This window comes from Stegodyphus dumicola, chromosome 3 (assembly GCF_044657685.1).
Source record: "Stegodyphus dumicola isolate Sdum_Otavi_A_Nest chromosome 3, ASM4465768v1".
NCBI lineage: Eukaryota > Metazoa > Arthropoda > Arachnida > Araneae > Eresidae > Stegodyphus > Stegodyphus dumicola.
In genome coordinates this window covers 48,257,540-48,273,594 of record NC_140770.1, presented here as the reverse complement: position 1 = coordinate 48,273,594, position 16,055 = coordinate 48,257,540, and the positions used below count along the sequence as shown (strand labels likewise).

General features: G+C 30.1%; 1 protein-coding gene across 1 annotated transcript in view; it reads left to right on the top strand.

Moving 5' to 3' along the window:
• Window positions 1-16,055, top strand: part of ScsbetaG (Succinyl-coenzyme A synthetase beta subunit, GDP-forming) — a 43,280-nt gene that overhangs the window by 708 nt on the left and 26,517 nt on the right. Inside the window, exons 2-5 of the mRNA XM_035352567.2 lie at window positions 2,709-2,853; window positions 7,354-7,453; window positions 14,368-14,458; window positions 14,554-14,706. Of these exons, the coding sequence (XP_035208458.1) occupies window positions 2,709-2,853; window positions 7,354-7,453; window positions 14,368-14,458; window positions 14,554-14,706 (489 nt within the window). The remainder of the gene's footprint in view (window positions 1-2,708; window positions 2,854-7,353; window positions 7,454-14,367; window positions 14,459-14,553; window positions 14,707-16,055) is intronic.

Sequence of the window (16,055 nt, the reverse complement as noted above, 5' to 3'; positions counted from 1 at the left end):
CTGATAGTATCCAGTTTGGCATTTCTTATTTCTCATTTATTAGGATTAGCGTTCTTCCATATTTAGTGTGGACAGATTGTATTAATTACTGTACCTGTCTATGTCATACTTAGTTTGAAATGACCATATTTTAAGTTAATAACGTTACTGTGGCTTTTCTGTTTCATAAAGTTTCAGAATGAATTTAATAATTCCATTGTTGTAGCTTTGTCTGTTGGTACTTTTAGCTGATTAGAAAGGCACTGTAAAACAAATTATATAACAACTGTGAAACAAATTAGATAACAAACAACTTTCATAGAAAAATTATGATTAATTTTTGTTTTAAATACTGTTTTAAAATTTTTGCTTGTGGAATTTTCTTATGATAGAAGAAACAGAGGTGAAATTTCTATGGAAATACAGTATTTTGCCACAAAATCGCTAAGGATATAATGTTTAAAATCTTTTCTAAAAGTGATCCCTGTGAAATTTTCACCACATATACACACCACAAAAAAGAGAATATAAGTTAGCTAACTTTTTTGGGGGATAAATATATAGTTGAACAATAAAATGTGTATGTAAGTAATATATATATATATATTTGCAATAAAAGTAATAGTTCTTTTTCTTCTGTTGTATTCGCGAAACTGTTCCACTATGGTTGTGATAACACATAAGTACCTAAAACCTTTCAAATTTAAACTTTTTGTATATATTTCTTGTTCTGATTGATAGCTGTGCTATATTTATCAATGACTAAAATTTCGAAAACTTCCAGACAAAATAAAATGTCAAGTAAATAGAACTGTTATTTTAAGGTATTATAAAAAGTAATATGTTATTGAAATTTTTATTTTATGTTCCATTAAAAATAAGATTTTAGTAATTACAAAAATTTGAAGTTTAGAGAATACATTAAAATGTTGGAAAAGTAACAAAAGAAAGAAAGAGAAGGCTAATGTGTTTTGATGTGACTGCTAACAAAAGTTATTTAAAATAGCTATGATTGTGAAGCTGTATTGGAAACAGTACATATAAAGTATGTTCTTATTAAAAAATTAACAAAAAATTAGACCATTAATGCAATAAAATTGTTAAAAAAGAGTTGCTTTATTGTTTTGTCACAAAACAAATTTAATTCATACTGTCCCCCCTTGTCTCAATGTTTTAGCAATATCAGCCATGTTTCATCTTGCAGACCCCACAAAATTTAACCTTAGAGTGAAAGCTATTGGGATGACCATAACAGACACTAATCAGAATGATTCAGAAAAGAATTGTATAGGCTATTGCATTTGAGTCCTGAGAAGGACTTTTATTTATTTATAAAGAAGGCATAATCACATAGGCTGCTGTGATGAACACTGGTATCCATTTAGTACTAACCAGAGGGTATGTGTAGCTTAGAGGCTGCTGTAGAGACAAATAATATTACATCCAAAATTAAATTAGTGCTTTACATTAAACTGTTAGTTGACTTTTGTATATAATTGTGAAGTGATAAAATACGGGTGTAAATATTTTATTTCAAATGACTATGATAAGCAGACCTATAAAATTAATATAAAAGGGAAGCATTTAAAAACCTAACTTCTACCTGTAGATTGCTGACAAAGGACATCTTTACGAAATGTAGTAAACATCATAAAAAGTAGTCTCGTAGTATTAAATGTTGAAAACATCAACAAAATATTTATAAATTGGTTAAAAAAATAATGATTTAAGTGATTAGAATTGGTGAAGAAATATTGAATAAACTTTCAGAGGTTTAAGGATACATCTGGTAATGTATGAGAGTATGTTTTTAGTCCTTGGATTAAAGAAAAAGCAAATTTAAATTAAAATTGTATAAATATTTGAATATTATATAACAGGGTTGTCCAAACTTCATGTCAGTACGAGCCTCATGTTTGAATTCAGGAATGTTCGAGAGCCGCATCTAGATTTTCTAAAAGCCACAAGTTTATATTTATATCATTATAGAAGTAGTGGAAGAGGTTTTAAATAGAAAGAAATCCCTGATAACTAGGGAAAAGAGCAGAAAGAGTCTAAACTAATTAATTACTTCTTTTTGGACACTGAATAGTTTTAGTGTACCGTATTTCATACATATATTTTATATGCACGAGCCGCACAAATTGCCTGCGAGAGCCATATAAGGCTCGCGAGCCGCACTTTGGCCACCCCTGTTGTATAATATGATGGAGATTATATTATGGTTTGAATTTCTATAATCATATATGTACAAGATAATTAACATTTTTATCGATTCCAAAGTGAGTAAAATTAAAAATATTAATAAATACTGAAACTGGAAAGGAAACCCAGAAAACAGAAATATTGATAGTACTAGACCATAAAATGTTGAATTTGAATTTCCATTGCTTTCACAGCCAAAGAAATTAATACTGTGAAAATTGCTGAGCAACCAAAAAAGGGTAGTGTTGTTGAAACATCTGAAAAGGCAGTTCAATTATTGAAAATGTTTTCATTTACTTTTATTAACTTTAATAATTTGTAGCATAAATTTCTTTCAAGTCTTATGATCCTGGTTCATAGATGTTGCAGTTTTCATAAGTATATTATTGATTATATTACTAAAATACTGAATTGAGTACAACTAATATATTTCTTTTCTCATGATAATTATGGAATCAAAAATAATAGGTTGCAGTATAGAGATTGAGTAATTGTGCATGTAATTGCTTTTGTTTTTATTGCAGATTCCATCAGTAACAGTTCCAGTCCGTCGCCTAAATTTGCAAGAATATCAGAGCAAACAGTTAATGAATGATCATGGGATCTGTGTTCAGAATTTTAGAGTTGCCTCTAATGTAAATGAAGCTGAGGAAATATCTCACACTTTTCGTAAGAATTTTTACTTATTTCTGCTTTACTTATTTCTGCTTTAGTACCTACAGTTGATTTCCTTAATAAAAGACTTGGCTATGAAAAGTTTTTAATTGTAAGAAAGAAAAATAAAAGTGTAATTGGAACATTGCTTAATTATATGGTAATTTGGTATTTCTGTGTTAATGCATCAGTTGTCAGTGGTTTTTGAAATTTGCATGTTACAGTTTGAACAATTAAGCTTATTAAATTTTCTGATTAAGCACTATGGCTGTTTTTACAAGGAAACATTTATGATTATAGTAAAATAAGAAAAATCAAATATTTTATACTAAAGAATCAACAATTTTCTGCTAAATTAGGTTTCTCTATATTGCATAGCTTTTCCATATTTTAAAAAATTGCATAATCTGTTTGAAAAAGATAAATTGTTTTTTCTCCTTCATTCAGTCATTCATTTGAAAAGAAAATGCACTTTCTCTCATTTCAGAAATGTAAAATTAAGTCAGTGAAAACATTGCATGTTTTGAATGTTTTATTAGAATACATGAAATAGCTTGTAATGCTTTGCCATAAATAAATAAATTATTTTGATTTATTGGTTATTTTTTAATCTAGTTGGGGTTATCGAAAATAGTTACTCTGCCTCCAAAAATTGAAAATATACACCTTTTTATTTTTGGCAAAAGCAATTTTCAAAGCAAATGAATAATTACTAATAAGTAAAAATACATTTATTTCATACAGTTAAATGAATAATTTAATTTCTAACAGTAATACAAAATACTGAAAGAAAAATCTGTGACAATAAAACTTCACGTAGCATTTAAACTAAATGTTAGCAGATATTTGCTTTAAAAAAAAATATTACTAGACCATAAAATGTTGAATTTGAATTTTCATTGCTTTCACAACTAAAGAAATTAATGCAGTGAAAATTGCTGAGCAACCAAAAAAGGTAATGCCATTGAAATATCTGAAAAGACAGTTAAATTACTGAAAATGTTTTCATTTACTTGTATTAACTTTAATAATTTGTAGCATAAATTTCAAGTCTGAAGAGACCATATTACTAAAATGTTGAATTGAGTACAGCTAACAATTATATATTTCTTTTCTCATGTAAATGTTTAATCTAATATATTTTTTTTTACTAAACATGGAGGTGTTAGTATTTCGTTACATTCCCTATATTTAATAAATATGGAAATGTTAGTTTTTCCGGTATTTTTCCGTTTTGCCAGAGCGCAAACGATAAAGTCGCCAATAATGGTACAACTGATGCCAAACGGAATATATTTGCTGATAACCTTTTAGCCTTCATTTTCAAAACAAGTCGCTGCCATTTCTTATCAGATTGATTGTTTCTTTCAATACTAGCATACAATCATATAGAATTTTTACTAGTTAAATTTTATGCCCTAAGACCATTCGCGATAATTAATTAGGATGCAATTGCACAATTCACTTGAAGGCGAAAATGTAGAAAAGGCAAAATCAAGGGTTAAATTCGTCAAATCTAATGAGAATGCTAGCGAAGTAAAGTACTGCTTTCTAACATAATTTCTGAGTAAGCTATTCGTACGAATTGAAATAATTCTTGCATTTAATTTTGTATTCCATAAGATTTAATTTAAGATTTAACTTAAAATTAATGTAGATAATTACTGAGAGAATTAGATTTTTGTAGCGTAGTTTACGAGAGATAGATCACTTATGGTCACGTGATACGAACTGGCGAATCAGGGTGCTGAACCATGAAAGCATAGAAATTCTTAAATTAATATCTTTTTACAAATTTATTGGCTTTTTACAAAATTTTAAACCATATTAAAATGTTTATGGCTTAAATAAAAAATTCTTAGAACTAACATTTGTTAACATTTTTTATGTGTATGCTGTCGCCAACAAAGTCTGCTTGGCGAGATTTGTGCCAGCGAAACAGAAATGTACCGTTTTTCTTATATGCTCATTATCTTTTATTATTACTCTCAAATGTTATGGTATAAGACTCAATCAAATATTCACTTGTATCTGAAAATATTTTGTCTGATTTTTCATGCAGAAGTCATTCTAAATGATATTTACTTGTTATTTTATGTTGCTGCACAGGCATTGAGTAGAGACCACAGGTTTTTAATAATATTGATGTCTGCATATCAGGTAAGAGTATGTTGTTTGCTGCTTACAGTGATAGCTGCTGCTTACAGTGATTGTTTGCTGCTTACAGTAGAGGCACTACATTTTCATATGTTTATATCATATGTTTGGAGTCATTGTTTTGCTAAAATATGAGATTTTCATCCAGGCCTAACTTTATACTTTCTTTCAGATTCTTTTTGAGTATGTTTAAATACATTATGTGGTTTATATTACCATTAAGTAAGACAACTTTGCTGCTTCTTTTACAGCTGTATAACCTCAAAACATAGCAGATCCACTCCCATATGTTTTGTATTGAGCGTCACTTTTTAGGACTGAGATTAGTGTTTGATTTTCTGCAAACAATACGATGACCATGTTTACTAAATATATTGAATTTTCTGAAAATGTTTCTCCAAAAATTTTCTTTCTTCAATAAATAAGGTTTAGCACATTTTAAATGCTTTCTCTGATTTTAAAAACGTATGAACAGTTTCGTTCTTGCTGCTGTATGTTATAACTACCTCTTCTGATGACATTTTGTTCCGTTTCGGCACAAATATGCCTACCAGAGGCACAAATGTGTCTATCAGAGTTTCTACATCAAGTTTAGTGACACTTATTTTGGAATCTAGCTTGAATTCTTTCAGTATTTATCTTTTTGTTACAGGTCCTCAAAATTTTTTTTTCTTTTTCAATTTTTATTTTCGACCAATCCCTCTCATTTGTACTTTCCAGTTATTTTCTGGACACGGATGTGACTTTCACCTATAACTTTAGTGATATTATCATAAGATTTACCATTCTTTGATGACTTTAAAAGAAAGTTTCCTACATCAATACTGGTTTAACTTCAATGTTTCATTTTACTTCTAAAATGGTTGATTTACGTATTACAAAAGTATTGTACAGATAAATAAAAAGTAGTTGTTTACAGCAGCGATTTGAATTTAATATGAAGTCTGCAGTTTTTAAAAAAGATAATGGTAATTAAACATATTTTTTCAATGATATATTGATGCGTATGTATAGGTTCATTATGAATTGAATGCACAAGTCCGATGAAAAATGAACAAAAATTTATTATTATAACAAAATGCTTAAATTTCCTTAGATATTCATACAGTATTACATATCTCACAGTAGTTATCTCTTGACTACTCAAACGTTTAACAGAACTTAATTCAAAACAGCTAGAGAAAGCTAATCCGCTACAGTCAATAAGAGCAGTTTTCTATACAAACTCTTAAAACAACAACTAACTGAATTGAGAGGTTTTTCTCCTTTTTATAAGCTTTTTAAATCACATGCAATATTGTTCTAGCAATTTCTCAAAAATCAAAAAGAGATATTTATTTATTAAATGTTAAATGCACGTGCTGTTGTATTTTTAATTTTCTGGCTTAGCTTTCTTTTAACATTCGTCACACGCTGCACTTCTTAGGGAATAAAACAATTTTATTTATAATTCTACTAATATTAGCTATTAAAATACCAAATCCGTTACAATATTTTCAGTTTTATTTTATCGTAAAATATTACCAGTTTTAATAAATGTGTTAAAAAACAAAATGAAAAATCAGTAAAAATATACCATATAATATTCATAAAATATCGTTAACAGATTAAAAATAGAATCGGTTTAAGCTGTTATTGATTAGGAGACAAGTCAAGAAATCTGAGAGATTGAAAGGATATGAAAATGCTCAGCAAATAATGGATTCAATTCTCTAGAAACATGCTGTTTTGTTCTTAAGTACAGCTGAATTCTTATGTATGTAATTCTTAATCGTATAATGATGTACAGTATTTCTAAATTATTCAAGTGATTTATGTAGAGCAAAACGTTTTATGCAAAACTACCTATAATTAAGTACTGACACATAACACTTCATATATTCACAGCATCATATCAGTTTATATTAGCTTCTTACAGTGTCATAGACAATAAAAATAAGCTTTTAACTAGAAAAATAACTGTTCTAATCAATATAGTGGTTAGCAAACTGTATCGTTAGGTTCAAATTCAAATAGAAGGCATGGATATTTTTTAAATACTATCGAGACACTTGTAGTGGGAGGGGGAAGTGGGATACCCTTTGATTTATTCCCTGGGTGTTTTGCATTCGTGCAGAACTCCCATGGGTATAATTCAGTCACCCATTATGCTGCATCCTGAGTAAATTCTAGGTGATGAGATGGTTAAAACACTGATGGGTATTAGCCATTCCTGATAAGTGCATTAATTACAGCTTGCAAAAAATTAATTGCAGCTTGCAAAATCATGTGTATTTAAGTTTTGGTATTATTTTTTCTGATAATTATCTGCATCCATATCATACATAAAATGCATTAAATTATATATTTCTACTGCAGATGTTGATGAATATGTTGTGAAAGCTCAAATTTTAGCTGGTGGCCGGGGAAAGGGAACCTTTTCTAGTGGCCTTCAGGGAGGAGTTAAATTGACCAAAAAGTAAGTTTAAAATATCCTGATATAAGCTAGGGTTTTTGTACTAAGGTTATAAATTAAAATTTTTATTTTATAACACATATTGTTCTTTTTTTAATCACTAAGATAGCTTTGACAATATTCAAGAGTCAAAAATCTGTATTTTAAAACAAGTATTATATTTCTTTATTGTAACAATATATTACATACTATTATGTACTCATATCCATAAATTAAGGATAATTCAGAATCACACGGAAGTCGAACTCGTATTGTTCTTTTTTTTTTTTTTTTTTTAATCGCTAAGATTTCTTTGAGAATGTTCAAGAGTTAAAGTATATATTTTAAAACAAGTATTATATTTCAATACTGTAATAATATATTACATACTATTATGCACTCATGTCTATAAATTAAGGATAATTCAGAATCACACGGAAGTAGAACTCTAAAGTAAAAATTTCACCTGTAGAATTATCGCACACATCTTCAAGAATAATATGCAAACTACAGAAAGCCATCAGATGACGTCGATAGTATATCACTATGTTGAGAGTGTAAGAGAAGTGTATGTAAGGAATGGTAGCAAAGAAGTAAAATTGTTCATAAGCATTCTGTAAGCCACTCAGTGCCACAACCAAATAGTTATGACACAGAAGACACATGTGGATAATTTTGTACGAGGTAGAATTATCGGCCACCTGGAATGTGGGCGTACTCAGATGGAAGTATCCGAGGAACTCAGAATAGCCCAAAGTGTCATCTGTAGGCTTTGGCAACATTTCCAAAATGATGGAAATGTCAGTAGATATTACAGTGCAGGTCACCCCTAAGTAACAACACCAAATGCCAACCTGTATTTGGTGTCAAAAGAAGTAGACAGAGCACAGTATCAAATCTGTCTCGTCAGCTAGCTTCAGCCATGGATATGACACTTTCAAGGCAGACGGTGTGCAGGCATTTGGGACAGTTTGGTCTATATGCCCATAAACCAATCAGATATGTTCCGCACATGGCAACTCGCTGTCACCAGCATTTAGCCTGAAGTAGAGAACATGCAATATGGACATCATCCCAGTGGGCTTCTGCGAGTCAAGGTTTAGCTTGCAGTCTGATTCACATCGGACTTTCATATGGAGAACTCCAGGTACTCATTACCACCAAGACAACATCATTGAATGACACCATTATGGTGGTGCAAGACTGCTCGTTTGGGGTGAAATTATACTGGGCGCCAGAACAGATCTACATGTTCAGATTGGAACCATTATGGTCTTGATTTATTGGGACATCATTATGAAACAACATGTATGTTTGTTTAGGGGTGCCATGAGCACAGAATTTGTGTTTATGGATGGCAATGCCCATCCTCATCAAGTAAACACTGTAAAGGAATACTTTCAATCTTAGGATATCACCGTATGGAGTGGCCAGTATTCTCACCTGACTTGAATCGGATAGAGCAGGTGTGGGACATACTTGGTCGACGAATTGCAGCACATCAAGCACTTCCTACATGTGTACCGGAACTTTGGAGAGCATTGCTTGCTGAGTGGAGTAAACTGCTCAAAGATCAGCTTAATAATTTCATATTCAGCATGCCTAGACGTTGTACGGACTGTATTTCATTGTATGGAAGATGTACAATGTATTAACAGTTTTTATGAATGGTATTGTTGCGTGTGTAGAGGTTCGTTATGAAATGAATACTCAAGTCCGATGAAAGATGAACAAAATTTTTTATTATCCTAACAAATATGCTTAAATATTCTCAAATTATCATGCAGGATTACAATATCTCACAGTAGTTATCTTTTAACTACTCAAACGTTCAATAGAACTTAATTCAAAACAGCTAAAGAAAGCTAATCCCCGAATTCGCTACAGTCAACAAGAGCAGTTGTCTAAAAAACAACAAATTAAGTAACTCCAACGAACTGAGAGGTTTTCCTTCTTTTATAAGATTTTAAAATCGTGCGCGAGAATTTTCTAGTACTTTCTCAAAATCAAAAAGAGATATTTATTAAATGTTAAATGCACACGCTCTGGTATTTTCAATTTTTCCGGCTAAGCTTTCTTTTAATATTCGTCATGCGCTGCACTGCACAGGAAAGAAAACCATTTAATTTATAATTGAACTAACATTAGTTTTTTAAATACCAAATTCGTAACAGTATCATACATACACCATCTTTTTTGTTCTTTATCTTTTGTTTAATAAATGGGCTGTATGCATAAGTCGCGTTTGTTCTGTTTCTGAATCTTTAATTGCCGGAGCTGGCATTATCCTTAATTTATGGACATGAGTGTATTTATTTAATGTTTATTATATAAAAAATTTATATTTATTTATAACTTTGATAATATCTGTAGATGATCCAAATCTTCTGCAACCAGTGTATGAATTAATACAATTTTAATTTTCATACATATATATTTAATTTAAATTATTCATTACTTGATGAAGTATTCAGAAGAAAATCTATTTAGGTATTAGGAAATTATTTCATTTAGTCTAGCTTGGGTTCTGGAGTATATTAGAGTTTAATCTTGAAAAATGGTGCACTTAAAATTAATAATTTTTTAAGGACATTCATCTTTTCATAGAAAAAAATATATATAGGGCTCCAGAATTGATTGAAAAACTCGGGGATTTCATTTTGTTAATAAAATTAAGTAAAAAATATCCTATAAATAGGGATGGAATGTTCAGTGTCAGTAAGAGTGTGATGTGAAAGCTGTGCAGAAAGAGATGTGTAGCCAAGAAAATGCATTGCTTTATGTTCTAACAGACATGACTTTGATGTGCAAATGCATGGCACAGCAGAAGTTCTTGCTACAGTAGAGTGACCTTGTATAAAAACATGATATCAAGTGAACTTTCTAAGAACTCTTTTGAGGGGCAGTATTAGCAGCTATAGTCATCTTGTATATTGTCTTATTATATAAATCTTGGATATGCTGACATTGGTAAGCAATGGCAGCTTAGAGGAAGCATGACAGCTGTAGAGGAGAAACCATTGGCACAGTTCTTGGATTGTGGAGATAATTATAAATGGCACCGTGATATGTTATTGCTGTTGTTATAGGAAAAAAATTAATATAATCTTGGCAGGTGTCTGAATCCGAGGAATACCAGCTAATGTTTTTGCCTCCAGAATTTATTCATTTGCATTATCAGGCTTCATTTGCAGACTAGAGGAACTGTATTCTTTTCACTTACATTGTGTACAGTCGTAAGCATCAGATAATAACGTAATATGAACAGCTTTTGTACAATAGATGCTGTAGGAAATGGATAGATATCCCTCTAATTGCTATCAAATGTTGTGCAGTGATTACTGCCATGACTTTTTGAAATGAGAATTATTGATATTATTGAAAGATGTGCTGCAAGCTGTATGGTAACATGTATGGTCCATAATAGAGTGCTGGTATTTGTTTTGCAAACATTTTAACAAATCTTAGTTGCAAGTAGGGTAGCAGAATGGATTAGATAATTTTCCTCATTTCATGGCTTGCCAGATCTTCTGATATGAATCCATTAGCCTTTTTTCGTGGGGATATTTTAAGGCCAGAGTTGGTGTTTATTTTATTACTACACCAGACAAACTCTAACAAAGCATTGAAAATGCTCCCATAACATCCCTGGATTCTCTGAACCTATACACCAGTACTGGCATAACACTGGAGTAACATTGCTGCTATAATTATTATCAGTGGCTTCCATTTCAAGTACTTACTGCGAAGGAAAAGAATGATAGATCAAGTAAGTATAAGAAAAGATGGTGTTGACTGAAAGCGATTCAACATTATCTCCTTCAGCTGCTTATTATTATCTGTCCGTTAAGATAATATAAATAAAATCTTAATAAAATATGCAATTCTGTCCGGTAAGACCCTTCTTTTGACATGAATATTTGTGAAGTATATAGCAATCCTTGCCAATGTGGCCTGTGATACATTAGAGCCTCCCCAACCAAAAAAAAAAAAAAAAAAAAAAAAAAAAAGAAGCATGAGTTATAAAAATTTGCATCAGGAACCATGAGTCTTATGCTAAAAAAATACAAATAATTTTTTCTATTCAAAGCATTGTTGAGCTGCTAAACAAATATTCAATTCTGCTTTTGTTAAAATCATCTAAAAAGTGTCTTCAGTTGGTGAATTCGATTTCTTTGTTTTAATGTAGAGAGATTTTTAGCTAAAATCATCTAAAAAGCAATAGGGCTTCCATATTCATAGGAATCCGTGTATATTGGTGAGTATTGTTACTTGTTCTTTCCATCCAGGTATAAACATGATTACATTTTCCATTCCTAGATAATGCTGCTTGCTTTGTTTCTTTACATTATTTTATTCTCCCTTCATTACAGAAGTTATCATAATTAGTAACTAAGTATGCTCTAAAAATTTGTCATATCATCTTTCTGTTTATGCTACTTGTCTTTCATTTAGTTGCATTTGGAAAAGGTGATAGTATTGCATTCTAAAAATGCTTCTTCTAAAACAGAATTTATGTTAATCGATGTGTTTGTTCACACTTACTGTAATGCCTATGTATATATGTTTTCTTCCTATTTAAAGGTTTTTGTATTTCATACACACATGGCAGTTATTTTTGTCCCATACTGAAAACATTAGGTATTTTTTTTTGTTGGTCAGTTTTGTTTACTTTAGCCTGTCGTTCGGTGGCATATACATTTGCTTACTTTAGTTAGTAGCTGGATAGCCTTTCCAGTGTGTGGTAGCTGAATTATAGGAACTCTCTCTATATATATATTGAAATTGCTTACTGTTTCAAAACATCTTGTTAAATTTTACTGTGGTTGAAACCAAATGATTATGTAGCAATTTCAATTAATAATATGCAGCATTAGACATATTCATAAAAAATTAATTGGATATATTATAAATTAAATACATTTTAGTTTATACCAATTAAATGAATTATTAAAAAATCAAATAAAGATTTAATTTATTAACTGCCTGACCATCAAGGCCGCATATATACAGCCTAGAATATTTTTGTGATATCTGTGAGATTGTATATATACATTCATCTTAAAATATGCCCAAGAAATTAAGGCAATATATTAAAAGTGCATAAATCCAGGTGTAAAATGCCAGGGGCATTTTAACATTAATAATTAAGAAAATAATTCTTTCTTGGGTAACTTTGAGAAATCTGGGCTTTCTTAGCAAAAACCCAGGCCGGTCAGAACGTTAAGAAGTACATTTGTTATAACTGGGAGCAAAACATGCCAATATAAAATTTGGATATTTTGAATAAAACTTTATTGAATTTAAAAGTTAACTTATATTTGTTCTCTTCTTTGGGATTTTTTTTTTTTTTTTTTTGGTCTTCGTTCATTTTTTTTTGGGAGGGGTTACTTTTTCCATTTTCCCCCCTCCAGAAGAAGAGGGATATGTGTTAAATTGCCCATGACAATCTGAAGCTGCTTTTTTGCCTTATTAAATGCATTTATTGCTTTTAAATTGTCAATTTGTTAAACAATTGTAGCTAGAGAGTGAAATTTAAAAGGTAAAATAAAGATTTTTTACTTTGGCAAATGGCAACACTCTGAGAATTGAGTATTGTGAGGCTTCTCAGAAGGTTAATTACAGATCTTATATATCATGCATTTAATTAATATTTACAGAGCCATGAAAATGATAAATGCATAGTAGTGATGCATATGTAGCAATGTAATGATTGAAACATTTTGGAAGAACTCTGCTGAAGATGATTTTATTATGAAGACAGCTTTTATTTTTAGGACATATTTTAAATGAAGATTTGGTTACATGTGTAAAAAGAAATTATACTACCATGTTCTATGATGTAAAATTTAAAATTTATTTCCCTGATTTTTAATAAGAATTGATTTATTCATTTATTTAAATATTTACCAAGTTTTTCAATTTAAAATTCTATGACCTACTAATTAGCAGACTTCGTAAGACTTGAGTAAATGTAATATGATGTTTGTCGAGAGATTCTAAGTGGTTAGTAATTTTGTTTTGCAGTATTCTGCAATTTTTGTAATTTTTTTTATATTACAACAGTAATAGTTTTAGAATAATAGTTTTATTGAGTAGTAATGCAGTTAGAAATAAATAGGCTAGTAGATTTTCATAATATATGTTCTCTCCTTCCTCAATAGCCCACAATGATGTTGTCTATACAAAACTTGTTTACAATCAATAACATATATTTCTGAATATAAGCTGAGAGTTCTTTTTTTTTTTTTTTTTTTTTTTGTTGTTGTTGTTAAAAAATTTACCTAAAATTCAAAACTCTTATATAAATCGAAGTGAGAACACAAAATTCTCTTAATGTTCAAACATATCACCATAAGGGTGAAAATGTTGTGAAATAGAATATTTTTCAATCAAATCAGTATAAAGCAAAATGCTGGATGTAACCAATGATAGTTTTAACTCTGGTAATACTATCTGAAGCTAGCACATTTATTCATTTTTTTTTATCTTGTATACAATCTATTGTATCTGTACTAGTCTTTGGGCACCATTTTATTTTTTGTCTAAAAATAATCTGGAAGAGAAATTCTTATACAGCAGATTTCAAATTTCACTCTAATTTTAACCGCCATTTAACAAATTGCCATTATAAACAATTTCGACAGTCAAACAACTCCTTTTCATAAAACTAATAACTGATTTCATTTTAAATTATTTTTTCATAAACTTAAAAAATATAAACTAGAGAAATAAAAAAATTGATATTTAGCAGTTTATCGTATGTGCCTGGCTACCGGAAAAATATGTTTTTTGTGAGATCATCTGATCTGTATATAAGCTGACTCCTGTAATTTAGCATTAGAAAAATTTCAAAAATTCTCGGTTTGTATACAGAAATGTATGGTAATTATTTGGTTTCTGCTTAGTTGTGTATAATGATGTTATATTTTTTGTAGTCCAAAAGATGTTCCCAAACTTGCGGAGAAGATGTTGGGCCATAAACTTATAACTAAGCAAACCCCTAAAGATGGCGTTGCAGTCAATAAAGTAATTTTAATCTCATTTAAATTGCTTTTCTTTTGATAATAGGTGCTAATTTTTTTAATTTGCTTTTGCAAACTGATCATAATTTGATGTTATAGATTATGATTGCTGAGGCTATAGATATAGCAAGAGAAACATATCTTGCAATTTTAATGGACAGGGAGAGTGGTGGACCTGTCATAATAGCAAGCCCTGCAGGGGGAGTAGACATAGAAGAAGTGGCTAGCAAAACGCCAGATTTAATACATAAAGTAAGTGAAGTAGAATTCTGATAAAGCTGCTCTTATTCTTTGGGACCAAGGGTTTTACAACTTAGAACATTTTGTGGATTATAGGTCACATTTTTTTTTTTTTTTTTGCATTTTGTTCATATTTTCCTAGATATGGTAGGCTTTATATTAAATCTGAATTAGTTGCACATACATATTAATCAAAGTATACCCATAACTCAAAAATTATTTAAACAAAGTTTATTGAATGAAAAGCTATTACAAAGTCCGAGATCCAGGCTCGTCGAAACTTTGGTGATTCTGTATTTGGGACTTTTCCAGTTATTAGATCATCAATTTAAATCTTTCTAGTAAGATGGCAAGTTCTGCAATTGCTGTGTAAAGAATTTCGACTCACTTGTCAATAAAATAATTTCCGTTTGCAGTAACCTCTCTGTCACTTTCTTCGCTACTGCTAGTGGTATTTTCTGAATCTAGAATCACACTACAGATTTCGCTGTCCATTAACTGATTGATGATTGGGGCATTGTGATTGCAATCAAAAACTTCTTTTATATCATCTTCATTTATTACTGCTTCTCCACATTTCATTACAAAATCCATTAATTTGAAAATTTCACCTTTGGTTTGCAATTTCTGAAAATCTTCAAATTCGCTGTTATCATCTTCATCATCTTTATAATGAAATATGGTAGCTGGCAATAAATTATGCCAAGCATTTTTTAAAGTATCTGAAAGCACATTCTCCCATGATCTTGTGATGCTCCACACAGCAGATTTTATGCTAAAATATTAAAAATATTCTTAAATAGTCTTGCCATTATTAAAAAAATTTAATGTTGATTTTAAAAAAGCTACTTTAAACAGTAGAAGTCCAGAAATCCGCAAAGCTTGGGACCAGAGGTTGTGCGGATTTTAGGACAGAAAAGATAAATCATAATATTCAGACTAAAAGTGCAAAATAAATAAGGTGTATTAGATACACTTAATTAAATTATTATATACATTATTGTAATAACTTATTATATGCATTAAATTGTTATTACATATATAAATTGATTATATTATTCATTGTATTATATATGCACAGCATCGAAATTTGCAGATTTCGTTTCATGCAAAGATTTCCAGTTTCGGATTCCGGTGTTAGAATCACTGTTGCTGTAAAATTTCAACAACCTTTCTTTATTTTCCATATATCATACACAATCGTATCGCAATTTCGTACGATTCTGCTATAAAATGTACCTGTCTCCATCTTTTGCAGAATTTGCACCTTTTCCATTACCATCAATGCAACGTGTTTACGTTTTTCAACATTGCAAGTAGTAAAATCATGAGTGTGTTTCTTATCTGTCATTGTATTAAAA